The sequence below is a fragment of the Cydia amplana genome, chromosome 2 (genome assembly GCF_948474715.1).
Source record: "Cydia amplana chromosome 2, ilCydAmpl1.1, whole genome shotgun sequence".
Classification (NCBI taxonomy): Eukaryota; Metazoa; Arthropoda; class Insecta; order Lepidoptera; family Tortricidae; genus Cydia; species Cydia amplana.
The window spans coordinates 1,422,962-1,450,916 of record NC_086070.1 but is presented as its reverse complement, the minus strand read 5'-3'; the positions used below and the strand labels follow the sequence as shown (position 1 = coordinate 1,450,916).

Sequence of the window (27,955 nt, the reverse complement as noted above, 5' to 3'; positions counted from 1 at the left end):
TGATTGTACTCTGTAATCAACGTGAACACTATCTTCTTTATAATTATTACACGACCAGAATAACGACGACGACCATTCAAAAAGGAAAAAGCAAGCTAATTATTAAAATAACAATGGAAAAACGTCGGAGACATCAAATCAGCCAAGCTGACTGCACTCCTTAATGCTAAATCCTAAAAGTTTCCTCTTCATATTCGTCATTATACAGACGCCTTTGATGAGCGTGGCCGCCATGATGGACTTGGCGCACATAATGATGGAGAGAAGAAAACCAATGAAGGTTGGAGAGGCGATGGAAGCGCAGGAGGCCATGGAGCGGTAGACGACGCGGTTAGTGGGGTGCAGGCTGCGGTAGTTGAACGTGTTCCCGCCAATGTCGATCTTGCTGAACAGTTTGTACTGGAAAGAGAGGAAGAATTTAGATTTGATGCCGATAGTGTTGGTTTAAATAAAACTTTTGCAGATATTTGTACAATGAGGGCGTAAAGGTGACGTTCGCATGTCAATTGCGTCTGCATTACTGTTGCGGCATCGTTGTTGCCGCCGCCATCTCCTTGATAAAATGGGTGACGGAATGAATGCCATTGTCGCGGCAGTAATGCAGCGGCAAACGTCAATCATTTTATCAAGGAAATTGATAGAAACAGCGGCGGCAACAATAGTAATTCAGCTGCAGTTGACATCTGAACGTCACCTTTGACTTACATGATGATACAGTTTTTGAAAGCGAAAAAGGATAGAGGGCATTCTCATCTCCAAACCCTTTCTGGTTTGGAGATGAGAATGCGAAAAAGGAGAGAGAGGAGGAGTAGACAAAAGCTGATATTATACTTAATTGACAACAAATAGCTGATAGTTTGCTATAATGCCTACCTAAATACTGATTAGGTATTTTAATTACTCAGATACGCCAAGGGACGAAAAAACTGGTGTAATAGATAATAAAACAATGTCGTTTAATTTCGATATGTCTATAGTTATCAAGCTATGAAACTTATATCAATATGTTGTTGTCGGTTCCTATTTAGTTATCGTTACAATATTATATGTATATAGGACATATAGGTGCTTACGGGCATTTACATACCTAATACTAAGTATTAGTAAGCTTGGCCGAGCGTAAAGGTTGTAATATAATATAAATAAGTAATACTATACATTAATATTTATAATTGAAGTGATCAACGTGATAATAATGCAGGCGTATAATAATGCGTACGGAAATTAACAGAGCATGAATCAATAAAGATTACTCGAAGGAAACAATCAGAAGAAGTTACACCACATCGGAATATAATAATATGTTCTTATAGTTTATTGAGGATTCGATTTATTAGGATTTATGGGCAAGTTATTTTAGTTTTGGTAGTTACACTGAAATATTTTTTTGCATAACAGTAAGTAACTTAAGAATTGGGCCTATGTGTTACACATCGGCCAACAGGTTGATTTGAAACTACATAATTTGTTTAGGATGTAAGTAAAAAATTATTATATATTATTACCTACTTAAGTTCAGTAATTTTTTGAATCACTCAACGAGTTCAGCTGGATATTTTTTTAGTCTAATTTGGTGTTAGTGAAAGTTTATTTAAAGGTAGAAATAGTGATAATTTCTGACAAATTATTGTAAAACTCCTACTCATAAAGACCTATCAACTAATGGAAATTATACCACACTTGTAAACCGTGGAAATCCAGCGCGAGCTGGTATTGGTTATTAGATTGAAGGAAACAGATTAATTCATCAAGAACGAATTTGCTCGCCCACGGGATTATGACTTCTGTTGGCACATATTACGTATATGTAGTCTTTTGAATAGTTCACAATGCTGGGTTATTTTTTTATGGTCGAATTTTCAAGGAGTGTTCATGGCCATATTATTGCAAATTAAAAAATCTGGTGTTTAAATTTAAGAGTGTAATGTATTTTACGCATATAAACTATCCAATCTATCCATTGTCATAAACTTGGTTTAAAACTAAAAAACAAAACAGTTTTACAGTTGATTTGATAATATTGAAAAAAAACTAGTACATATTTCAGAATTTCAAAGTAGAGAAAATATTGCTAGCAATATTTACTTGGAATAACAATATGCTAATATTTTGACACAACTATACCTACTCTCCAGCTGTGAAAATATATATTATTTGAAGGAAGATACTACTTTAGAAATAATGGTCGTACCTGATTATCAGATATTATTAGCGGCTTGTCCATTACAATCCAGGTGACGGATTCCTGGCACTGGGGCGTGGTGAGCGAGCCGTGGTACGTGTAGAACGACTGCGGGTCCGGGCTCAGGAGGCGGCTACAAATTATTCTAATATTTATTTAGGGGTATGAAGTGGTTTGGCAATATTTCCGCGTGGAATAGTTTTCGGCAATATTTAAGAAAATAATTACGAAAAATACGAAAAAATATTTAATAATTTTTGGTAGTAAAAATAGAGGAAAGTTGGAAATAAATTAAGCATTGTGATTGTACTGATAAACTAAATTAATAGTTACTTAGTATTGATTTAGAAGTTTAATGTATATGACACCGTAAGACATAGGTATACCTATTTATCAAAACTAAAGTGTCATTCAATAGAACTAGAACTATGTAAACAAAAGTCACTAGTAAATTGACATTCAGTGTCAATACATAGTTAGCAAGTTCTATTGAATGACAGTTTACAGCAGCATTGACTGATAATTAAAAGTTTTTGGATGATTTCAATGTTTTTAAAAACAATGCCCTTTGCCGTCACTAATGGGTGAAACAATGGCGAAACGCAAGGCCGATCGGAGAGTAATCTGAGAAAGATAGGAAGTTTTAGACACGGCCTATTCATCTTGTACTTGAGAGGGATTTTCTAAACCTTGAGGTAAATAACACTGCGACAATAGGAAAGGTACTTACGACAAATCGATGATTTCAGCCATGGTTTGGTTGTTAGGATCCATACGGTAGGTCAGCTCAGGCAGAGAAGGGACGATTTGAGCAAGGGCATGTTCTGCCGCTGCCCCGCTTTTCAACTGAAATTATCTCATTTTATAATATTTTTACTCTGCAAATGAATAATCAATAAACTTCGTTCTAGATTCACCAAAATTATAAAATTATGCCAAGAATTAGTATTAGTGCCTACAGGAATGAAAGAGAATGTAATATGAAAATGACAGGTTGCTGTATAATATGACGTCTATTATTTGTTGCCTGATATCAGGGATTTTTGTGCCATTTCATTAGTTTTATAATTTAAATATTTTAAATGAAGTGCAATTTTTTTAAGTTTATAGGAGCCTCACTTACCACACAAAGCACTCCTATGACAGTAATTCCATCAGAGCGCGCCAGAGCCTCCTCTAATTTTAGGCCCGTCTTGACATGTACCATGTGGATCTCCAAGGGATACCTATGAAGAATCAGAAGTGTTAAACGGCCTTTCTATTTCATTTGGCGGAGGAATCCTAATTCGGGTTACAGTCAATACTATATTGGGCTTAAGGTTATCGGCGTAAGGGTCTGCCGGAATGTGAACGCTTGAATTTAATTGACAGCCAAGTTGTCTCAACATAAGACGTCTATGAGCCTAAATGGAGCCTAATCTGCCTAATGCTTTTGAGATCAAAAAGTTTATAGCGGTACCACGAGGTTTGCAAAAGTAACTCATTTCATTTATATTAATCAATGTTTCATATAAATGATTCCATCTGTATTCCCTGACAAATATTACCTCGGTGTCTATGATGAGTAAATAGACTATTACTGAACTAGTGAGCTTCATCTTAAAACTCTGCCTTCACTTTCCACCAGGTGTGAAAAGGGTCAATCGCCAGTATTTATACCTCAATACTAGGAATATCTTACTTGAAACCATCGATAGCGTGCTCAGATAGCCAATGAAGATGGAACTGGAGAAAGGTGTAGTTCCCTCTTAGGGGACCACCAGACAATACGGGGGCTGGTGTTCCGGGAACTGCAGACCATTTTACTACGGATAAAAAATATAGGCAATTGTTAAAATACAAATTGACGAAACCTCGCAGTAAGGTCATCCGTTTTGGTTATATTATTGTGGGTACATAGTTCCACAATATCTATTATTTTGATTTTTCTGAGAATACTAGGGAGATGATCGTCTTGACATCACAATTTTTAAGCCTTAAGCCACGAGGCGCGAAATATGAACAGTTTTTTAGAGAGACATTAGAAGAATGATACAGTTACGCTCCGTGGTTGTTCTATACATACGCTATGGAATGTCCAATTTAGCTAGAACCCTAAATGGCGTAACAATCCCGTGTGGTGACTGTACAGTATGTAGCGTTCGTAAGCTGTGGAATGCTCTTGCATATCCCGCTATCTGTAACATCTAGTCAATTAATATAAACTCACCGGTATGTCCATTGTTGACTGCCGTGGTCGTAACCTGCTGATAGCCCCGGAAGACCAAAGGGCCCCGGATGTGAACTGTGTGGCGGTCGACCACCGCGTCCCGAGTCGAGATGTCGATGGGGGACTGCAGGGTGCCAGAGCTGCACATTCCGGGCCATTGATGCTCGCCTGTCAAAACAAATTGTCTATTTAATTACATAAACGGGATGTGTAATTAAATATGTGTACAAAACGCGAGAGTTTAAAGTGTGAAATTGTCTGTAATATATAGTTGGGTATAAAAATATGTGCCTACACTACACCCAGCTGCAAAAGTGCATGTTACCTTTATGAATGAGTTCCATTCATAATGCGTCAATACTGCAGCTCGCTTCAGGATTTGCAATTTACTATTTTACTCTTAAGCATTTATTAATCTATTTCCATTTATTTTATCACTTATCACAATACAATTACATAATCGTTTTTTAGGGTTCCGTAGCCAAATGGCAAAAAACGGAACCCTTATAGATTCGTCATGTCTGTCTGTCTGTCTGTCCGTCTGTCCGTCTGTCTGTCCGTCCGTATGTCACAGCCACTTTTCTCCGAAACTATAAGAACTATACTGTTGAAACTTGGTAAGTAGATGTATTCTGTGAACCGCATTAAGATTTTCACACAAAAATAGAAAACAAACAATACATTTTTGGGGTTCCCCATACTTCGAACTGAAACTCAAAAATTTTTTTTTCATCAAACCCATACGTGTGGGGTATCTATGGAAAGGTCTTCAAAAATGATATTGAGGTTTCTAATATCATTTTTTTCTAAACTGGATAGTTTGCGCGAGAGACACTTCCAAAGTGGTAAAATGTGTGTCCCCCCCCCTGTAACTTCTAAAATAAGAGAATGATAAAACTAAAAAAAATATATGATGTACATTACCATGTAAACTTCCACCGAAAATTAGTTTGAACGAGATCTAGTAAGTAGTTTTTTTTTATACGTCATAAATCGCCTAAATACGGAACCCTTCATGGGCGAGTCCGACTCGCACTTGGCCGCTTTTTAATTTTTAACAAGCAGAAACGTCTGCGATCGATACTGACCCAAGACAGTAATTTTTCCACTTTTAATTTTTTTTATACATAATCGTTTTTTCATAAATTTTCCAAAATCGGCATGTTATGTTATGTTTTGTTTTTGGCATACTTACTAAAATTCACCATCAATAACATTAACTCTGGATAGTTTTAAAGGATGATATTATTTTTATCTTAATTTTATCTCCGTTGTACGTAATGAGATATTTATTTTACAAAGTTTAACATGTAGGGTAATTCGCCAGTAACTGGCCACTGTTAGTCATTGGCCACCAATTAGAATTCAATTTACCTATAAGTAAACAGAATTAATTTTAGTATAAGGTTTCAATAATTGGCCAGCATTCAATAACTAGCCGCCTTATACTGAAATGAATTCTGTTTATAGGTGCATTGAATTCATTTTTAGTTTAGGGCGGCCAGTTACTAAAAGTGGCCAGTTACTGGCGAATTACCCTATGTAAAAATTAAGCGTTATTCATTTCATACATTATTCAATCACAACGATGTACAAAGCACTGAACATTGGGCTGATAAATGTTGTGTTCTACTAATGCTTAGCTGAATGATTAAACCTGTGTGAGTGGGTCAAATTTTCCAATCAGCTGCTAATCTAGGCTATCCGTTTAGTTTTAAAGATACCTAGGTTTGTTGTTGATATATTCTGGGTTGATATTACATTATAGCGCTTTTGTGAAATTATTCATCTGGGAAATATTGCCGAAACAGTAACTGTACGAAAAACTAATAGTTATTTCTATACTTAATAATTACAACATTATTTACCTGTATAACTCCATTCAGCTTCATAACTTAAACCTGAAAGAAAACAGACAAGGTAATTATAAAGATTAAATCAAAATAAACTTTCCTATTTTGTACTATTATGAACACTTTACTGATATCGTCAGGTGACAATCAAAACTCACTAATTACAAATTAAACACTAAACAAAAATCAACCTTATTTTTATATTTATTTTAATTTTATTTAGTATTAGTTTTTAGTTTTAATTTAGTTTTATTTAGTTAAGTTAGTTAATTTTTTACCTGTAGGTAAATGATCTTGATAATTAATAAATAAATTGCAAATGCATTTATTTTAGTACTAATATGGTTCTATCTTCTGGTATTTAGTGAGTTTTGGTTGTCATCTGACGATATATTCGGCAAACTGGCATTAGCTGTGTTTTCTCTTTGGTTTTCTCCGAAATGTTTAAATAAATCTAAAATATCTATACTTTTGATGAAATATTCGATCCACTACTTGATGCTGACTGTACATAATTGAACAATTATGATGTCATTGGCCTCACACGTTAAATTGTGCGAGTCTATGATACAGATGGACAAGTTAATGTCTCAATCAAAACCAAAAAGGTGTATATCTTTGTGTAATGTATGTTGGTAAGACTTTATTCGACGGATGTACAATAGTGCTCGTGCTATTATGTCGTCGATACATCACCTCAAAGGGAGCCATATTGAGGCTGGACAACACATTGTCGCTCGAGTTGATAATGGGAACTTTTATGATTTGTTACTACGAGCAACTTGCTGGGTGGTCAATGGAGAGCTATTTATGCTTATATGTCACATTATTCATTAAATTACGTCACGGTAAAGGAGCGCCGTACTGAAATTATCAGAAATTGAGTTTTACATTTTTAATCCTCTTTATCCGACTTCATTTGTATTCGATGGAGAAAATAAGGAAACAGATTTTTGGTAATCAAATCTTGGATTATAATTTAATGCAGCCGTTATCTAAGTACGTTATGGTCATATATTTTATGCCTTATAATAATTATTATTTTATAAGCATTTCAACTTATAATTAATTATAGTGACTAAGTAAGATGTTATCAGTTGCATAGATTTATCAAGTTGAAGTAAAGATTGAGTATCGGGAAATGAGTTTTTGCCGGAAATGTTTTTTCAAATAAGTGAATTTCTAAAAATAAGCATATCACAGTCTGTGCGGAAAGAGAAGAGTTGTGAAATGTATGGGGCCCGATACATTCCACAACTCTTCTCTTTCCGAAGAGATTCTAATTATAAATAAAATAGGTTGATTTTGTTATTCATTATTACGAGTAAATACTATTGCGTAGTGCAGAAGCAGTAGCTGAGGATGGAACAATTAAGAAAATCTACACAATATAAGAATAATAAGAATAAGAAACCATTTATTGCCACACAAAAACAGATAGAAATAAAACTATTAAAACGGATTATATCGCGTATATTGAATTTATACTACAATCCGATATAATCCAGTTTAATAGTTTTATTTCATGAGTAACTATCGCGGTAACCGAAGACAATATTAAAAAACAGATAGGTTAGGTACAAAATATAATAAAATTTAAAAATTGACATGTGCGGTAAAAGGAACGAGCTCAGCATTCGCTGCTGGTATATAGATATAAACTTTACACTTAAGAGTACCTATCTTTGTTTTGTATTGAGTTAAAATATACTTTTTTGGCACATCTTAAACGTTGATTTCTCAACATTGGCCTTTCAATTTCAGTGTTCGTTAAACCGTATAATAGTTATTTGTACAACAAGTGATCAAAGTTTGATATTTCTTCGAGTGCTTATTTTGAGTCCCGTGCAAGCGAAAGATTCTATAATAGATTCACGAGCGTAGCGAGTGAATCTAATTTAGAATCTTGAGCGTAGTAAGGGACTCAAAAGCGCACGAGATGTAAATAACTTTAATCTCGTGTAGTACACAACATTTTTCACCTCAGCACAGTGAGAACATACCTATTCGTTAGTTTAGTATAGTTCGTTATTTTAATTGTACAATAAAATACCTAAAATATAGTATTTTATTAGTTTTTATGAAATCTTAAACTTTATTTTTATTTATTAATTATTAAGAATTCATACTCGTACGTGGTTTGGAACGATGCGGTCTGAAGTTTTTCGGGGGTCTATTATAAACCGTGAATATACTGTTGAATGTCGTTTTAACTTTTTTTGTCTGTTTCTTTTTGCTAACAGTGTGAAAGGGACAGAGATAATAGAACCCAAGTATTTCGAACTTTTATTAGACCCCGCATGTTGAAATGACATTTGACTATAAAGGTCACTTGAATGTCATTTTGTCTCACTCAGTGAGCAAAATCGCATTTTGCTCACTGTTTTTAAGAATCAAAGTACCCTTGTTCGAGCTGCTGAGGTGAAAAATAATATATATTCCTATTTGGAACAGATTTGACATTTTAAAGAGAAAGTAATATTTCCCGTTGTTCAAAATTCTTGGCAATATTTCCAAAAATTTAAGCGCTTTTAAATATTGCCGAAAGAAAACAAATTACTCACTTATTATGATTTTTAAATAGTCTGAAAATTTATAATCTTTACACTTAAAGGCTCTTTAATTTACAACACAGCACCATTAAACACAATAAGTTACAACGAGTTGAATACATATACTTACGAGTACAGTCGCCATCAGATATATCGGAGCGTCCAAGGCGCTCACATATATCTGAACACGCCTCTATTGTCAAGACGTTAAAGTGCTTGTTCAGATGTTTTTGAGCACCTTGGCCGCTCCAATATATCTGATGGCGACTGTACAACATACCGGTTATAATATATTTGTTTCATTGCTAGGTTTAATTATTTATTAATGTTGACTGCAGTAAAAAATTAATAATCACATAGGTACATAAAACTGGTCGTAAAATGCAGACACTTGGTGAAAGGAGAGGATCCATCCTTATACGGATCTCTTCCTGCTAACCTTTCAGAAGCTGCGAAGATGTTATCCGAGCAGTTAAGATATTTTATATGTATAGGTACCTATTTATAGTTTATTGGAAGAGTATTATAGATATGAGTAAGTAGAATAGTCTGTGGTCTGCTCGGCAACCTTATCCTAAAAAAAATAGTTTTTACGAAACACTGCTATTGGACTTTCCAACTCTGAGAGGAAATTCGGCTCTAGTATTAATAACATTTCGATTTATGTATATCAAAGTAGTGAACTTAACACCTACTTTTGTTAAACTTTATATATAGGGTACCTATAACAGTATCAAATAGTATGTAGGTATGCTTTACATACATAACATTTTAATGTTATGTGTTATTTATTTACAGAAAATAATAAAATTGAATCTAGGTTATAGTTTACCAACTGGTTGGTTGTCACCGTCGAGTTTTTGACCGCCTCAAGGTAAAACCGTACAAGTAAATAAAGAAAAATTCCTAAACAAGATGTCTTTGCCTCCTTAATATTTAACTTCCGATAACGTCTTGATTGCGCAAATTTACGATTTGTGTAAATTTAATTGCTTTTTAGCGATGTATGTAGATTGGTTTTAAAAATAAACACAATTTCATAATGGTTTACTTTTTGATATAGATATGATTTTTGTGGTGTGGGTAAGTTTACATAATATTTGTTAGTTACATTGCATTATGTCATTTATACCTAACACGTCAATGTGCCTAGAAGTTTTTGTAGTTAAAGGCAATGACTTTCTTTGTCTTTATGGTTAGGGCCATTAGGTTGAGTAGGGTGAAGACTGCTTGAGTTATAACAGAGTGATCATTTTATGTCTGACCTGTACATTGAAGAGTAAATATGTGGGTCTAAAGATGTGCAAGTTGCGGAAAGTTTCCAAAAAGTCAGATATTTTCTCAGAAATTCCTTGCAATTTTGGAAAGTTTCCGTCTGCACATCAGAAAACGCAAAAAAATGCTTAGTGTAAATCCGATTGTGCTACATTTTTTCGAGTATGACCTTTCAGAGTATGGTCAGACACAAATTAATTAACCTGTATGTTTTCAAAGATACGACTATAGACTTTTATTTGAAAGTTTATTTGTGATTTCTTTTTATACAATATACCTATATAATACATTTTGTATATTTTAAAATTACATGTATCTTTTATCGCGCTTAGCAACCATATTAAAATTATTTTAAACGGCTCACGTATTATTAAGTGGGATAAACGCTCGACATGTTTTGAATGAAAACCAAAATGATCTTCCCTAACTTTTAATTAAAGATTATTGACGTTTACATCCCATTTCTATCCAGGATCAGAAACTTCTCAAGACCAACCTAGCACTAGAAAATTTGCAAATGCAAGATATTTTTAATAATTATTAATTTAATTATTAATTATTAATTTGAAGGTTAGGGACGGTTTTCTAAGTCCATTTTGGCGTAGCAGCATGGGGTTTGGTAGCTGCCCCCTGATAAGGTAACTGTACCTACCTATGTACTTATATTAAATGGTTTAAGCTTGACGGTCTTATTTTGAAATTGTTATTATTTTTGACATCATTATATTAATGAAATATTTTAAATTGCTCTGTTTGTAACTGACTTAATAAAAGTGCTAGGCCTACTGGAATAATTTTAATACCTATCAATAGTTATTGTAAAAAATAAACATGTATAGCAATTCATTAATATTATGTCACCAAAATTACCTACTCAATAGCAACTGTATAATTTACAAAAATAAATCTTACCTATACAGCAAATAATAACAATGAACGCCTTCATTTTCCAAATGGAAATTAAGAAAGCTCTAAATTTTAATTTATAAGTTCACATGCACACACGCACACAGGCCCACGACAACTGAGCTGTGACAGGTTGTTGTCAACTTTTTATACATTTGCGTGTTTTTTTGTTTTTATTTTTTTATCGCGAACCGGCGCGCGCCGTGCGAGTCGCGCTCTGACGTGACGAGTACGTAGGCTCTAGGCTCGGCGCGGAACAGCGGCGGGCGGAGCGGACATTTTGATACACACACGGAAAGATTACAATGCAAAACAGATCGACAAAACGGACATTAGAACCGATGTAATACGGTTCAATCAAGTCATTCAGCGATAAACTTTGTTTTCTGACAGTAAAGAGTAACACCCCTATAATGAATGCCCGACCAATTGCATTATTTTTCACTAAACACGTCGAAAATAATAGACGAATTCGACATTCAACTTTGAACGCGCAATATGGTAAGAGTTTTACAGGTATCAGTAAAAGTTAAAATTATTCTAAATTTTCTCTGACACGTACACATGAGGGTGCTGGTGCTATTCCAATAACTATTTTAATATTATACGAGTACAGGCCTTCGGTACTTATGGGTGCAAATGCAAGTGGGAACCAGTTTCGGAAATATTGCCTGACTCGTTAATATTGCCGAGAATATACAGTAGGAATATACAATAAACTATCGGTAACGTCCAATTTTCTACCTATACAACAAAATACAAATACAAATACAAATAAAAAAGCACAATTTTTAACTAGCAAAACGCTCAACAAAAACATACCCTCACCTTATACATATACCTAGACAACCCTTCCCTTAGTTGAAAAAAAAAACAAGGAATAAAAAAATCTGATTCTAAACAGCTGATCTGTTTGTCGAACTTGTAGGTCTGTGTGTTCGTGCGCCATGCACAGGTCACCAATTTACTAATAAAAATCACACTCAGGAAGTTAGGGTACGACGACCGATTACAGACCCTGATTATTGTAAAGAAACAGAACAGAAAATACCTAAATTTCGAAGAATAAAAGTTTGATAATTGTTAGTTTTTTATGGTACCCAGTATCTACCCAGGACCCGGTACTTGATTAAATTTTGATGAAAGCTTGTCATTTCTAACACAATCAAAATAGTTATTTACGATACAAGGGCGGAAGAGAGGAAATTCGAAATGAGTGGCGATAAATTAAAACACGACCGAAGGGAGTGTTTTAAATCGACACGAGTTGCGAATTATCTATTCGCAGGTGTGTGTATTGTACGAATAACGTTTTACAGTACATATGGCCCTTTCAACTTTTGACATACACACGAAAAGTGCTATTTTACACACTAGTACGGGAAAATAGGGCCACATGTACTGTAATAGTCATTTTCGATACAAGTGCGTAAAAGAGGAAATTCGAAACGAGTGGGAATAAATTAAAACACGACCGAAGGGAGTGTTTTAAATCGACACGAGTTGCGAATTACCTATTCGCACGTATATCGAACAACGTTTTACAGTACATATGGCACTTTAAAGTTTCGACATACGCACGAAAAGTGCTATTTTACGCACTAGTGCGGAAACCCCATATGTACTGTAATAGTTATTTTCGATACAAGTGCGAAAAAGAGGAAATTCGAAACGAGTGGCGATAAATTAAAACACGACCGAAGGGAGTGTTTTAAATCGACACGAGTTGCGAATTACCTATTCGCACGTGTATCGAACAACGTTTTACAGTACATATGGCACTTTACAGTTTCGACATACGCACGAAAAGTGCTATTTTACGCACTAGTGCGGAAAAGTAGCCCCATATGTACTGTAAAACTCTTTCTAAGTTGTATAATAATACTTGAAAAACCCGGGGCTTTTAGTTCCTAAAAAACCTGGTAATTTGTAATTTTTTTTGTTGGGTCTCTGAAAGTTGAGACCTTATAAACTGCATGTGCAGCCTGACTGACCTGCAGTGGCGGAGGTCAGATCCGAACCTTAACTTATTCCGAACCTTATTCTAAAGTACTTACCTATTTAGTTTTCTTCCTAAAAAGAAGATTTAGTCGCTTGCCTATATTGTATAATTATGTGTGTGCAATTAAATATTGTATTGTCAATTTGGCAGGTATAATAGATTTTACCCTACCAGAAAGGACGTGATTCCTGCCGGTAACGAATATGTTTTTTTTAGAATGATTGTTGGGTTAACGGTCATCCTCCACTTGTTCCACAAAAATGACTTTACCCGACCTTATGTGACCCGATAATTAATTATGAAAGAAAAAAAAAATCCTCTCGTACTAGTAGTTAGATATTAGCAGTGTTGACGCGAAAAACATTTTACTGCAGGTTTATTCGCACTATTTTCGAGCAGCAGAATATGCTTTTTGAGCTACTGAGGCGAATAAGTGCTTTTCAACGTCAATCTCTTGCAAAGGGAATTTAAATGTTAAGATTTGTTATGGTTTTAAACGGGTTTTGACACGACCTTGACGATTGTCTTGGTGGTTGGCGCGCATTTCACGCAAGACTTACTAGTTATTTTCGATACAAGTGCGAAAAAGAGGAAATTCGAAACGAGTGGCGATAAATTAAAACACGACCGAAGGGAGTGTTTTAAATCGACATGAGTTGCGAATTACCTATTCGCACGTGTATCGAACAACGTTTTACAGTACATATGGCACTTTAAAGTTTCGACATACGCACGAAAAGTGCTATTTTACGCACTAGTGCGGAAAATTAGCCCCATATGTACTGTAAAATTCATTTTGCTTGCACCAATCAGCATGATCTTCAAGGTCGTATCAAAATAAGATCAAAACCGTAACAAGTTTTACGATTTGAATCGGGCTCCTAGGGACTTCTTTCGTATATGACATCTATTTTAAGTACCTATCGAATTTGAACCATCAGATAAAGTGAGATATACATAATTATAATTATAAGATTACGTAAAAACATCAAAATTTTTAATATAGTTGGCAAACCAAATTGTCAGTACTATACTCATCCTTTTCTTTTGGGTGCTATAGTACTAGTGTAAGACAAAGATAGTATGATTCTCACTGTCTACATATGTTTGAAATGAGACAATCCTTTGACAAACTATATTTTGAGTATCGAATTTGAACCATTCAGATATTTCAGATAAAGTGAGAAGGTCGTGTGTTTTGGAGATTACGTTAAAAAAGCGGCCAAGTGCGAGTCGGACTCGCCCATGAAGGGATTGAAGGGTTCCGTATTTAGGCGATTTATGACGTATTAAAAAAAAACTACTTGCTAGATCTCGTTCAAACCAATTTTCGGTGGAAGTTTACATGGTAATGTACATCATATATTTTTTTTTAGTTTTATCATTCTCTTATTTTAGAAGTTAGGGGGGGGGGGGGACGACACATTTTACCACTTTGGAAGTGTCTCTCGCGCAAACTATTCAGTTTAGAAAAAAATGATATTAGAAACCTCAATATCATTTTTGAAGACCTATCCATAGATACCCCACACGTATGGGTTTGATGAAAAAAAAAATTTTGAGTTTCAGTTCGAAGTATGGGGAACCCCAAAAATTTATTGGTTTTTTTTTCTATTTTTGTGTGAAAATCTTAATGCGGTTCACAGAATACATCTACTTACCAAGCTTCAACAGTATAGTTCTTATAGTTTCGGAGAGAAGTGGCTGTGACATACGGACGGACAGACAGACGGACAGACAGACAGACAGACAGACAGACAGACAGACATGACGAATCTATAAGGGTTCCGTTTTTTGCCATTTGGCTACGGAACCCTAAAAACATCAAAAAATTTAATACTTATACTGCTCTTCAAATATACAACATGCATAATTCATAATAGCAATAATGTTAATGATAATATAATGATGTGACTGATAACATTTTGATTATTCACGAAATTATCGTTTTGATTTATACCGCTCGGGTAAGATTCTGTGTAAGTACGTTAGTGTTAAATAGCGTTTTTGCCAGATACGAAATACTTAAGCTTTAATTAAATATGTTAATAAGTAAGTATCGGGAACAATATGGCTGCCACCCACAGACAAGACATCCTCTAGACTGAGCATAGTTAACGCTACCCCCTCTGCCACAAACATACGGTAGTTTTACTCCTTCGAGTCAAGTGTCAGAATCCCGTGCCGTGATTGGTCCGTGTCTTTGAACGGACCAATCACGGCACGGGATTCGCTCACCTCGTCCCCCGCACCCCAGTATTTTTGGCAGCATCGGTTTCATGAAATAATTGCTCTAAACTCCGTCTAGAGGATTCCTAGTCTATGCTGCCACCTAGGTACAGTCAAGGTAAATATCGACACGGACAAACTGCCAAAAACATGTACACTCTACCTAGCATAATATAGGTAATTTTGGCGTGTTGTTTCATCCGCAGCTCAAAATTTGGTTTATAATGTAGGCATAATTATATAATAGATCAAGCGTACCTATTAATTAAATCTAACCATGTCTACATACCAGTCTGCCTCGTGTGAATGATAGCAACACAACCAACTTCTCATTACCATTGGCGAATTCACAATTGCCATACTAACCTCAAGCGGTTAGCGCCGTGTATAACTGTAAACGTAATTTGGTCGCCCTAAGTGGATTTAAAAGGATAGAGGCTAGTGAAATGTGGAGTGTAATTGGTACTTAACCTCATGTATTACGCGTCTTCATGAAAAGGCACTAAGGCGTTCTAAAAGCAACCTTATTATAAAGCGTGTAAGTTGAAAATGGGAGGAAAGTTATGAAGTAACCGTTTAGATTCGCAGTACGGTTGATTAGGATGGTGTTAGGTGACAGGTAACATTGTAGCTGAAGAATGATCAGGCAGTTAGTTAGTTTTGCTGGGCATTTTCCGCAAATCGACATCCATTGTGCTTATTTTGCCTGAAACGAGGTAGCGCTACTCTAACCACCCCAGCTCCTCTAAGAAACCTAGCAAGATCTACAGGTTGCTAACTGCCTCCTTCAGTGTGCACGGATTCCTATCTGTTTACAGTCTAGGGTCTGTGTTTTGTTATTGTTTCCTCTTCTTCCATGCACGCTCTGCACATGGACAGCAGCTCGTATGATCTATTGATCAGGCAGTGTAACAGAATATAAGATCTAAACTATTCTAAACCACATATTTATAGAATGCATTATGCACAAGAGGCCAAGCTGAGCGGAAAAACATTTTAAGAAATACCTATTTTGGACAGTGTTTTATCAATTCATTAAATATCTTGCTTTCGCAACCGCCATCAGAAGGAGTGGAGAAAATATTGACATATTTAAAAAATACCTTGCAGGCTTGCACTAAAGTCTGAGGGTTAGTTATACGCGTGAACCAAGGCTGGCATCGTCACCACGAGTGCCTCTATAAAAATTAGGAATAAAATAATAACTGATCAGATATAAGATTTTTTATTGTTGCCTACTGTTGTTTAACTGACATCAGAATTTCAAAGGATGTGTGGTGTGGATGTGTTTTAAATCCATCATGATATTTTTTCATGTACTAGGTACTCTAAGAGTATTCAAAATATTATGAGCATTTCTAAAATTCATAGCCGGAAATAATATCTTAGGTATTAATCAGTTGATAACTTTCGGCAACCGCTAATTAAAGCTAAATGTTTTAAAAATAAATAGTCTAAAAATAGCTGTGATGTGTAGATAGGACTGCGATAGGAAAGATTAAGAATGAATTCAAAGGAAATGACTGTAAATATTGAGGTAGATAAGATTTATTAGGATTAATAGAAAAAGTAGATAGATCTATAGATATAATTGATTTATTGAAGGAATGGCGGCTGAGGTGATTATTATTATTAAAGTCGATGCTTAGCTAAGTAAGTACAAAATTTATTATAAATAAAAAACATAAAATTAAGTAGTTACCTAGTTATATTCAGCAGCGAATCTGTTTAATTTGCCACGGAATTCATCTGAGAGCATCGAATCCAATGCAGCATCCAAAGGGGCTTGGGGGTCCAGAAAACGCCAAACGAAATTTGAATAATTAATCAAATGTATGGTAATAGTCACGTGACTATTCGTAGCACCTGTCATCCCGATACAATTTTTCTTTTCGTTTGGCGTTCTGTTCTCACGGCCTTTCAGTCAAATTGGGACCCGACTCGGGCGTCCGTGGCATTTTGTTCATTTTGCCACCCTATTTTAGACAACTATTGAATGTAGAAAAATTTATTTACAGTACATATGGGGCTACTTTTCCGCACTAGTGTGTAAAATAGCACTTTTCGTGCGTATGTCGAAACTTTAAAGTGCCATATGTTCTGTAAAACGTTGTTCGATACACGTGCGAATAGGTAATTCACAACTCGTGTCGATTTAAAACACTCCCTTCGGTCGTGTTTTAATTTATCGCCACTCGTTTCGAATTTCCTCTTTTTCGCACTTGTATCGAAAATAACTATATCATAGTCGACGTAGCTCGGAAAGCGGCCAAGCTAAAGTCATAATCATAATCATAATCATTTAATCGCAATCCATGGTATTACAGGTGTTAACTGGGACTATCTAAGTGGGACTGGGCCGGTCATGAGCCAAATAAATTTAGTAGTGTTATAGCTAATTCTCAGTCAGCTGACAAAGTCAAGGACCCCGTGCCACATTTAAACTAGGTTGTAAGACAGCGGAAAAACGCCTGAGTATGAACATTATTCACCAGAATATTCAGGGTTTTTCCAGCAAAGAATTAGAAATAGGTTTATTTTTAGATAATAATAATGTTGAAGTTATGTGTATTACTGAACATTGGCTGAAACATGGACAGTTTTTATTTGATTTTGTTAACTTTAAATTAGTCAGTTTTTTTGCTAGAAAGTCTGCTGTTCATGGTGGTTCCCTGATAATTGTTAAAAATTGCATGAAATCTAAAGAGCGTAAAGATATTGTAAACTATTCCATAGAAAGAGTTATAGAAATTTCCTGTGTAGAACTAGAAAAATATATTATTGTTTGTGTTTATAGACCACCATCAGCTGACTTCAGCACATTTGAAACTACAATGGAAAGTGTGCTGAAGTTAGTATGTAAGGGCCAAAAACATGTTATAGTCTGTGGAGATTTTAATGTTAACTTGCTCGAGTCCTCTAGTAATACTCTTAAAATGCTGTGTTTGTTTAAATCATTCAATTTATTTAACTTGTTTCTTGAACCTACCCGGGTAGGGGTAACTAGTGCAACATGTCTGGATAATATATTTTGTAATTGTGAATGTATAGATAAGCAAATATTTAACTGTTTTCATTCTGATCATAGCGGTCAAAGGGCTGTTTTCTTAAGCGATATTCATGATACTCCACAAACAATAACATACAGACCCATTACTAGTAGTCGCTTGGAATCATTCAAAAATGAAATTCAAAAAAATCTCTGTATGTTACCATTTTCACATTATAACTGTAATAGCCTGTATGAAGATGTTTTTAGTGTAATTCTTTATCATTTTAATCAAAATTTCAAGGAGAAAACTATTAGTGGGTCAAAAACAAAAACTAGAACAAAGTTTAGTGAATGGGCTACTGCAGGCATTTATAAAAGTAGAAAAAGGCTTTATGAACTTTATGGTGAGAGAGAGCTGAACAAAAATTCTGATTTCCAGGACTATGTAAGGAACTACTCAAAAATCTTCAAGAGAGTGTGTGTAACAGCCAAGACAAACTATACAAGTTCTAAACTGAAAGTGTCGGACAACAAAGTGAAGACAACATGGAATATTATAAATAGGGAAGCTGGTAAATGTAAATCACGCGATTGTCAAGTCAACATTGTCTCGGATAAACAACTTACCATGTCAAACAACGATGTTGCCTCGGCATTCGAAGATTATTTTTCTAAAATAGCTATTAATACCACGAAATGTCTACATTCATCTTCGTCTCGAGCTCATTCCTTACTTTGCGCTAATGTTAAGAAATGTAATATTAACTTTGAGTTTAGTCAAGTAGATTCAGCAAATATTGTTAAAACATTCAAGTCACTCAATTTAAAGAAAACGGAAGATTTATGGGGAACATCAGTTCGAGTCATTAGTCATGTCATAGACGTAATAGCGCCTTACTTAGCCGTAATTTATAATATTTCAATTTCACAAGGCGTCTTTCCAGATCTTATGAAATATAGTAAAGTCATTCCTCTTTTTAAATCTGGTGACTCGAGTAATATGGCTAATTTCCGACCAATATCAATACTTCCTGTACTAAGTAAAGTTTTTGAAAAATTAATGTTAAATGATCTACTGGGTCACTTCAACAGACATACTTTACTTACAAGCAATCAGTTTGGTTTCACAAAGGGCCGTTCCACGACCGATGCTGCTTCGGTACTCATTAAACATATTTATAATATTTGGGAAAATTCTTGTGATGCAATTGGCATATTTTGTGATCTTTCTAAAGCATTTGATTGTGTGGATCATGGAACGCTCATTTTGAAATTAGAACACTATGGTCTGTCAGAAAATGCCCTAAACTTTATGTCTTCTTACCTTAGCAATAGAACACAAACAGTTGTTGTAAACAAAACCCAGTCTAGCGGAGCTGTAGTCCAATTAGGAGTGCCGCAAGGTTCTATTTTGGGTCCATTCCTGTTTTTGGTTTATATAAATGATTTGCCATGTATAGTAGAAAATCTTTGTGAAATAGTTCTTTTTGCTGATGACACATCATTACTTTTTAAGGTTGATCGGAAATCTACCGATTATAGTGTAATTAACAGCACACTCGTTAATGTACTTAACTGGTTTACTATGAACAATTTGCTTCTTAATGCTAAGAAAACCAAATGTATTAGATTTTCTTTGCCGAATGTTAAACCAGTCGATACTAAAATACTTTTGAATAATGAATGCTTAGAGATGGTAGATAAAGCTCTGTTTCTTGGTTTAACATTGGACAAAAATCTACAATGGAGTCCTCATATCGGAACACTAGCTAACAAATTAAGTTCGGCCGCTTACGCCGTGAGGAGAATTAGACAACTGACTAATGTTGAAACAGCTCGCCTTGTTTATTATAGTTATTTTCATAGTGTAATGTCATATGGTATTCTGGTTTGGGGCAAAGCAGCTGACATACAGACTATATTTGTCTTACAAAAGAGAGCCATTCGTTCTATATATAACTTAAGAGCGCGTGAATCATTAAGAGAACTTTTCAAAAAAATTAATATTTTAACTGTAGCTTCCCAATACATATATGATAGTATTATTTATGTTATTAAGAATCTAGACTCCTTCACTAAGAATTCTGATGTCCATAACTTTAACACTAGAAATAGAAATAAGCTTGCTATCAGAAAGTTTCGTGTCCGTAAAGTACAAAAGTCATTCGTTGGGCAATGCATTCATTTTTATAACAAGTTACCTGAGAATGCTTTAAGATTACCCTTTCCAGCTCTTAAGAATTACTTAAAAAAGTCATTGATGTTAAAAGCTTATTACAGAGTCGAGGACTACTTGACAGACAAACATGCATGGTCCAAACCAGAAACTAACTAATAAAAAGTAGTAGCAATTAAAAACATTGTATTATGTATAGAGTTATAGGTGACACAGCTCAGGTAAGCAGGAAAGCACATCAAATATTATATGTTGGTAATTAATAATAATCAATCAGATTTATATAATATGTTTTCCCATTTCTTTTAATAACTTTATTTTCTTTTCCTTTTGTAAGAATTTGATATGTTTTCTGAAAGAGCTACGATTTTGTATGATTCCATGTACATATGTATATTTTCTAAATCAAATTTCTATTACACCTTATGTGTATAATTGCATGAATTCTATAGTAATTTAAATTGTATTTTTTCCCTTATTTTCTCGTAATGCATGTTAATTATAAGATGTAATTATTTTTGAAAAGATGTGTCCCGCCGAGTTTGTTGCCGGTCCCATATTGGGATACCCTCCTCCAATTGAGGGGGAATTTAAATCTTCTCGGGGCAGAGGTGTAGGGTTGGAGCCGGTCTACCTAGCTTTATTTGACGTTCATAAGCGCATTGTAATTATGCCTACTTGAATAAACTATCTTTTATCTTTTATCTTATCTTATCATGTCTGCCGAATGCCGAGTGAGCTGTGGGTCAAGATCGCCGCAGAGTGGCAGCCCAGCTCAAACTGAGCAGTTGGCAAACCACGTCGGCGATGGCGAGACGAGCTAGACTCCTTTTTAAAGCAATGGACAGAGACTGCACAGGATCGGAAAGACTGGAAAAAGTGGGGGGAGGCCTTTGCCCAGTAATGGGACATTATAGGCTCCTAATAATAATAATAATTATCATTCAAGCTCACCTACTTTTTTCGGCAACTAAGTCGGGCTTCATAAATCAGTGTATGCAATATTTGAGAGATAGCTAGAGTCAGACCAAGAAAAGTCTGCAGCGGATTTGATAGCCCACGCAGTGCAAGTGTTATTTTAAACGTCAAACTTCTATGAAATTATGACGTATAAATAACACTTGCACTGCGTGGGCTATCAAATCCGCTGCAGACTTTTATTGGTCTGACTCTACCTACAATTAACAAATAAGAAGCTTTCAGCTTAAAGCTAATAATAAAAAAACTGTTAGAATTGTCAAAAGAGGTTTGGCGCCAGAGTACTGGCCGTATTTTGTTTATCCTGTAATTTCATACTCATACAACTCATACAACCAAATCTTGTCAGTAAAAAAAGGCGCGAAATTCAAATTTTCTATGAGACGATATCCCTTCGCGTCTACTGTCAAGATCTGGTTGACCAAGTATAGTTTTTAAATTGTGTTTTAAAAATATTGTGTTTTAATAATAATAAATTAGATCTAATTTATTATTTACCATCTTTATTATTTACAATATCAATGGGACTACTCTCTGCGTTACAAGTTAACGATGTTATGTGTGTGATAATATCAAAAACCTATATACTTATATATATATGGTAAAATATATCTAAGTCTTCTTTTTGCCATCGGCAGGCAGGAACAACGAAGCTATAAGGCCACCTGTAACAAAAAATATTCACTTCAACAATATGTTGCGATAAGAATAAATGCAGGCGCTTACTGTACCAAACTATTGTTCTAAGCTCTTCTGTGTTTCCGATAAGTTTCTGGGGCCTCTCTAGTTTGTATTAATTTATTACGTTTTCCCGCTTAAGTGTACACTCAGTTTGCACAGATTTTGTACTTACTTCACCCATCTTATTGAATATATTATACTTGTACAGCGTGGAAACACTGCAATTAGTTATGATCTTTATCGTAACCAGTGTGCTCCACTGGAAACATAAGTACCAGCGTCTGCTACTTCTACTGATGCCTCGTCGTGGTGGCCGAGGATGTTGATGGCGACTAGAGAGCTGCTCGCTCTACGACCACCCCGAGACACACCATTATGCCACCATTGTCCACCCTGTAATATATTGCTTACTGAAGGTGTATGCGGTGAAAGCGTAGAAGCACTGATGGCAACTCGTCGTGATGTAAGAGCTGAGGAGGTTGATGGTGACCAGGACGCTGCCCCGCGCCACAACCACTCCGAGACACGCCGCCATGCCACTGAAAACATAGTTACTAATCAGATATCGATTTTCATCACGGTCGGACGGAAAATTAAGAAATTCGGCATTCATATGAGAAGCTTCTGGCGTCCACAGAAATCGATTTTTACACGATCAGACAAAATAAAATAAATAATTTAAAATGGCGTCCATTGTCAGTAAATTTTTACAATTTTCAGTTTTTGAAGACGCAAAACGTCAGGCGAAGCCTAAGTTCGGAGCGAGCTTCGTGCGCTCTTGCACACGGGATGCCTGCTGCACTCATACTACTCATATCATAGTATAAGTTAGCAAGCTTGACTAACTGCTGCATACTCCTATTGATCCTAACAGTAGGTATTTCTATTGAGTTACTAATGTGTTGCAGAAAGTTTTTTGACATATATTTGTATTGCATAATGTTACTTGGCAGAAATGTCGTTTGGCAGAATTACCTTTCGCATAGTATCATTTAGCATACAATCACTTCGCAGAGTTTTATAATCCAGAACCATATTTTGGCATACTTACTGTTGATGATCATAATAGTATTTTAAACGAATATTGATTTCGCAGATAAATGTATTGCATACTATTTTTGTGGCATAAAACTATCAAGTTTAATTAAAGGTGATGTTACAAATGGTTTTAATTGACTTACCAATGTGCTGCAGTACCTAGTATGCTCTAACATAATCTGTTTTTATGGCAGTTGATGTTACTTTTCTGGTAGCCGTTCGTTTTTGTAGGAGGTCGCAGCTCTAACCTAACCTAACCTATTTTTCTGACAGCCATTCGTTTTTGTAGGAGGTCGCAATTCTAACATAACCTAACCTTGTTTTCACACGTTTGGCACACGTCCAATTTTGTTGGGGTCGCAGTTCTTACTTAACTTAACCCACTTTTCTGCTAGCAGAGAAAAACATTATGCCATAATAAGAGTATGCTGCAGGATGGTTATGGTACATAAAATTATGCTAAACGAAAATCGGCAACAGTAATCTTCTGCTTAATGATATGCTGCAAAATGTATTGTATGCGTAGTAAATAGTAATGCCAAGTAATAGTTATGCAAAATTATTATTCGACTAAAAGTGTTTCTGCGATACATGTTATGCGAAATGTATTTCTGACAAACAATATTATGCCAGATGAGGGGAACCCATTTCTATTATATACATATAAAAAAACAGGTAAGGGCCACTTGCAACATTCACTAACCCGGGGTTAACCAGTTAAACCTGGAGTTACCATGGTTACCAGTATAATTGACACTGGTTTAACGGTGTAACCGGTTAACTTCGGGTTAGTGGGATGGTGCAAGTGGCGCTAAGTAAACAAACCCTCACCGATAAGACGTCGGATACAGCTCCACAAAGTACGAGAACACAATACCAATCCCCAGCCCCGTAGCCGTTATCCCGAGAAACAGGACGAAGCCAGCCACCCTGTTGGTGACGAGGATAATCCCAGTCCCAGACGCGACTGCCGCCGCCAGTATGACCATTAGCATGAGCTTCATGCGAGCGAGACGGGACATTAGCGCGTTCACTAGAGCGAAGGAGACGGAGTGGCCAATGCCGAATATGGTGGTGAGGTATTCCAGTTTTGAAGAGCAAGCGGTCTGGGGACAAAAGTGATTGAGTATAAAAAAACTGGCCTGACTAAAGCATAGAGAAAAAAATACATAGAGTGTTCACTCCATACATCAGTTTTAGTACCAAAAAGACTATTAGCATCTAGTATCGAGTAGCGGAACTATCAGTACTGCTACTTGACAATAGATGTAGCACCGACCGGAAAGTCTTATGCTGTTGAGATAAGACTTTCCGGTCGGTGCGACATCTATTGTCAAGTAGCAGTACTGATAGTTCCGCTACTCGATGCTAGATGTAGCCACTGAAATTAATAGTCTGAACTGATGTATGGAGTGAGCACTCTTGTCTTACTTATTTCTCTATGACTAAAGTAACTAACTTTGTAGTAGTAAATTAGACTAACTGTCTACTATGAATTGGGTTTTATTCCCCCAAATCAGGGGACATATGCTTATAAATTTCTTGTGTTGATATTTTTAGACCAGTCCAGGGATTCATTCATGTTGACTTACTGGCTGAACTCCAGGAGTGTTCTGCGAGCTGAGGATAATGTCACAAACGCCACCTGCGCCTGCGTCGTCCGCCAGAACCGCGTTCGCTATGAACGGCAGCCACATTTGCAAGCTGTTGTTACTGTTGGTTCAAATATTTTACTTTGAAGGTTATTATAATCTAGACAATGGTAAATATGAAGAGCGATCTCTCAGATTCTGTCACACACTTATGTTTTGGTTGAATTAATATTTACTTTTAGGAGAAAGAAATAAAGTCTGACCATGATCATTGTCAAGAGGGCGCTGTTATTCTCATGTATAGGGTGACAGAGGTCAGTATTGTAGGAAAAACAAAGTTCCAGTAAAATCAGAAAAATGGTGCGTGATCATATATTCCTGGTCAGGCTTTACACATAGACTGCTTCACCAACAAGAACGTTAATAATTATAATATTTATGATGATGATGATGAGATAGGCAATGCAGAATAGGTACATACATGCTGTAGACCACCGCAGTAATGTAGTACAGCTGTAAGGTCCTCCACAGCAGAGGAGGTCGGAACAGAGGCGCTGTTTGTTGCCAAAGAGACCGCAGCAGCGGCTGACCTTGCGCCGGCGCACAGTTTTCATTTAGGATCAGCTTCTTCACCTTGAAGAAGTGAGCAGTATTCATTTGTCAAAATGTTATTGTTTGCACAGATAGCCCAAATTATATACTTAAACCTTCCTCAAGAATCACTCTATCGCGATGGATGAAAACCGTATTAAAATCCGTTCAGTAGGTTTTGAGTTACTGACACATAAACAGACGGACGCGGCGGAGGACTTTTGTTTTATAAGATGTAGTGATGATGACGACATAACTTAAGTCATATTGTACCGTGGCTATAATACCAATAGAAATCATTTACTCACAGGATAATGATCCTTCCCGCCGTTCCTCTCCCAAATCTTTCTGAGCAGTTCCACCGCCTGGTCTTCTTTACCAGCATTGGCCAGGAACTTGGGGCTCTCGTAGAAGCAGTGCAGCGCCAGCGAGCTGATGCCCATGGGCAGTGCCAGGGTCAGCACCAGTAGACGCCAGGGCACGAAGCTGATGAAGCCCAGGTCGATGGAGTACTCCATGTTTAGGAGGAAATAGCCTACCACTGGAATGTTATGAAGAGTTAGGCTTAGATGTAGGTATCAACATAGAATAAGAATTATTCTATGCTTACAATAGAAGTAGGCGGGCGCGAGCATAAGCATGCTTGTCATGACGAGCATGTAGCTCCCGCGCACACGCTGTGTGCTGGATTCCCCTATCAGTGCGTACGTTGTAGACTGTGCGCAACTGCAACTGAAATGTAACAAGCATTCTCGTTTAGAGTACTGTCAAAAACTCAAAAGCAATACTAAGGTTCGATTATTTTTTTTACCTAACAAAGGCTAACGAGATTACGTCTTAGGTAGGTACAGTTTAACACGCCTTAGGGTAAGTTGATAGAGAGATTAGTTGGTATATCAGGCATGTGAGGGCATGTGAGTCTTGCCTGAGGTGAGGAATATTGTCCACTGCTTGAATATGATTGCACGTTGATTAATATGTTCTTTAACCAGTACATACCAACTGGTGCTCATAAACTTGAGCACAGCAAGCATAATCCAATTCGGAGACAGAGAGCTGATGACCGTGGCCATGAAGCTACAGCTCATAGCTAGGAGGAGGCATTTTTTGCGGCCCTGCGTGTCGCTGAAGTAGCCCCAAGGATATGACATTATTATTGGACCTGGAACCATTATCATCATCATCATCAGCTGCGCTGTTTACAGCATCAAATTGTACGCCTATCAACATTCTTTAGAAGGTGACGATAGAACGCAGTGTTCAACATTAACCGAAAATTAATAATTGAATAAGGTTAAAAGGAAACTTGAAAGTAAGTAAATCTTACCAAGAAAAGGCATAGACATGAGAGTGTTCCTCTGGCTCGGCGTGAGTTGAAGATCACACTGGCTGCCAGCCAGAACTACGGAGAAGCCGAACATGTCGCAGGCCATGGACAGGATCGTTAGGCTCAGCACCGCCAGCAGACCGTATGTGTAGCTGCCATTGCCTGAATTTAGAATATTTCTAGCTATACTTGGTCAAGCAGATCTTGTCAGTAGAAAAAGGCGGCAAATTTGAAAATTGTAGGCGCGAAGGGATATCGTCCCATAGAAAATTTGAATTTCGCGCCTTTTTTTATTGACATGATTTGCTTGACCAGCTAAAATATAAATAAGCTTAAAAGCCCAGCCAAATATCATATTTAGAGGTTTATTTATTTCCAGGTTTTAGGCAGGCGGCGGGCGGAGATCTTCTCTGTCTTCCTGTATTATAAAATCAATGCTATTGGTTGATATCCGCACGTCTCCTCTCATCTTCGCTCTTTTCTGCCTCAGTGAAAATTTTGATTTGGATATCGAGCATCTCGGTCAAAGATATATTCTATCATGCTGGTTAGTTATCTGGCTTATAAACTGGGTTAGTTGTACCTATCGATACAGCGAAATTAGCAACTTCTTTTCCTTTGTTTAGAGGTTAGTGCAGAACTGGCTACTTAATACAGTGAACGCATGCTTATATGCTTTCACTGACTTAATAAAATAATGTCACTTAATGTCAATGTCGTGACAATTGTAAGTTGGCAAAAGCAAGCGCGAGCGCGAAAATGACAAGTCTGTGGCAAAAGCGGACATTCCGTTTTTTCTTGCTAATAATTTGTAAGTACTGATACATTAATACAATAATAATGTGTTGTGTTGTGGATTGTAATATAAACAAATCGTGTTGGGATTCAGAGTGTATTGCGTCGAAGTTCGGTGTTGTGGACATTTCGCAATAATCTAAACCGTTCTTGGGTCCCACAGAGACAGTGGTCACGATCTCATGGATTAAAGGTAAGTGTGTAGAAAACCTATAAATACCGCCATGCTTTTCTGTTCAAAGCCGTTTCTGTCCGATGGCCGCGAGTTCGCTAAGGTCTTTTTGCACTTCGCCTTTTGAACGGACCTAGATTACTTAAACATGTACCTTACCTGCCAAAGTGATAGCCTCTTCATAAGTATAAGCTTTGTCTTCTTTCTTCCCAGTCACACTCCACACTCCACAACCCGCATTCTTGTCTATATTATAGTCTGTCACATCCGCAGTAAACGCTTCATTTGTCGTCATTGCGATTAATATTTATTTTAACTCTTTTATTTTAGTTTTAAATATAGGTAGTTCTTCGTGTCAACTCGTAATATCGGTTTGTGTCGTGACTAACGTAATAACACACTGTG

The 27,955-nt window shown here is 36.3% G+C and overlaps 2 protein-coding genes across 2 annotated transcripts; both read right to left on the bottom strand.

Annotated features, from left to right (window-relative positions):
* Window positions 1–123: 123 nt before the first annotated feature.
* On the bottom strand, window positions 124–11,036 carry LOC134662090 (putative carbonic anhydrase 5). Its single transcript, XM_063518362.1, has 8 exons — window positions 10,984–11,036; window positions 6,260–6,292; window positions 4,392–4,559; window positions 3,864–3,987; window positions 3,306–3,408; window positions 2,913–3,028; window positions 2,192–2,315; window positions 124–399 (listed from the first exon to the last, which is right to left on the bottom strand). The coding sequence occupies exons 1-8, from the start codon at window positions 11,015–11,017 to the stop codon at window positions 139–141; spliced, it is 963 nt and encodes a 320-aa protein (XP_063374432.1). The 5' UTR covers window positions 11,018–11,036; the 3' UTR covers window positions 124–138.
* A 10,930-nt stretch (window positions 11,037–21,966) lies between these two features.
* LOC134655771 (synaptic vesicle glycoprotein 2C-like) lies at window positions 21,967–27,852 on the bottom strand. The gene is made up of 10 exons (XM_063511235.1): window positions 27,710–27,852; window positions 26,584–26,745; window positions 26,256–26,418; window positions 25,867–25,988; window positions 25,565–25,797; window positions 25,147–25,298; window positions 24,666–24,786; window positions 23,905–24,179; window positions 22,447–22,574; window positions 21,967–22,019 (listed from the first exon to the last, which is right to left on the bottom strand). The coding sequence occupies exons 1-10, from the start codon at window positions 27,843–27,845 to the stop codon at window positions 21,967–21,969; spliced, it is 1,545 nt and encodes a 514-aa protein (XP_063367305.1). The 5' UTR covers window positions 27,846–27,852.
* Between the last annotated feature and the right edge of the window lie 103 nt (window positions 27,853–27,955).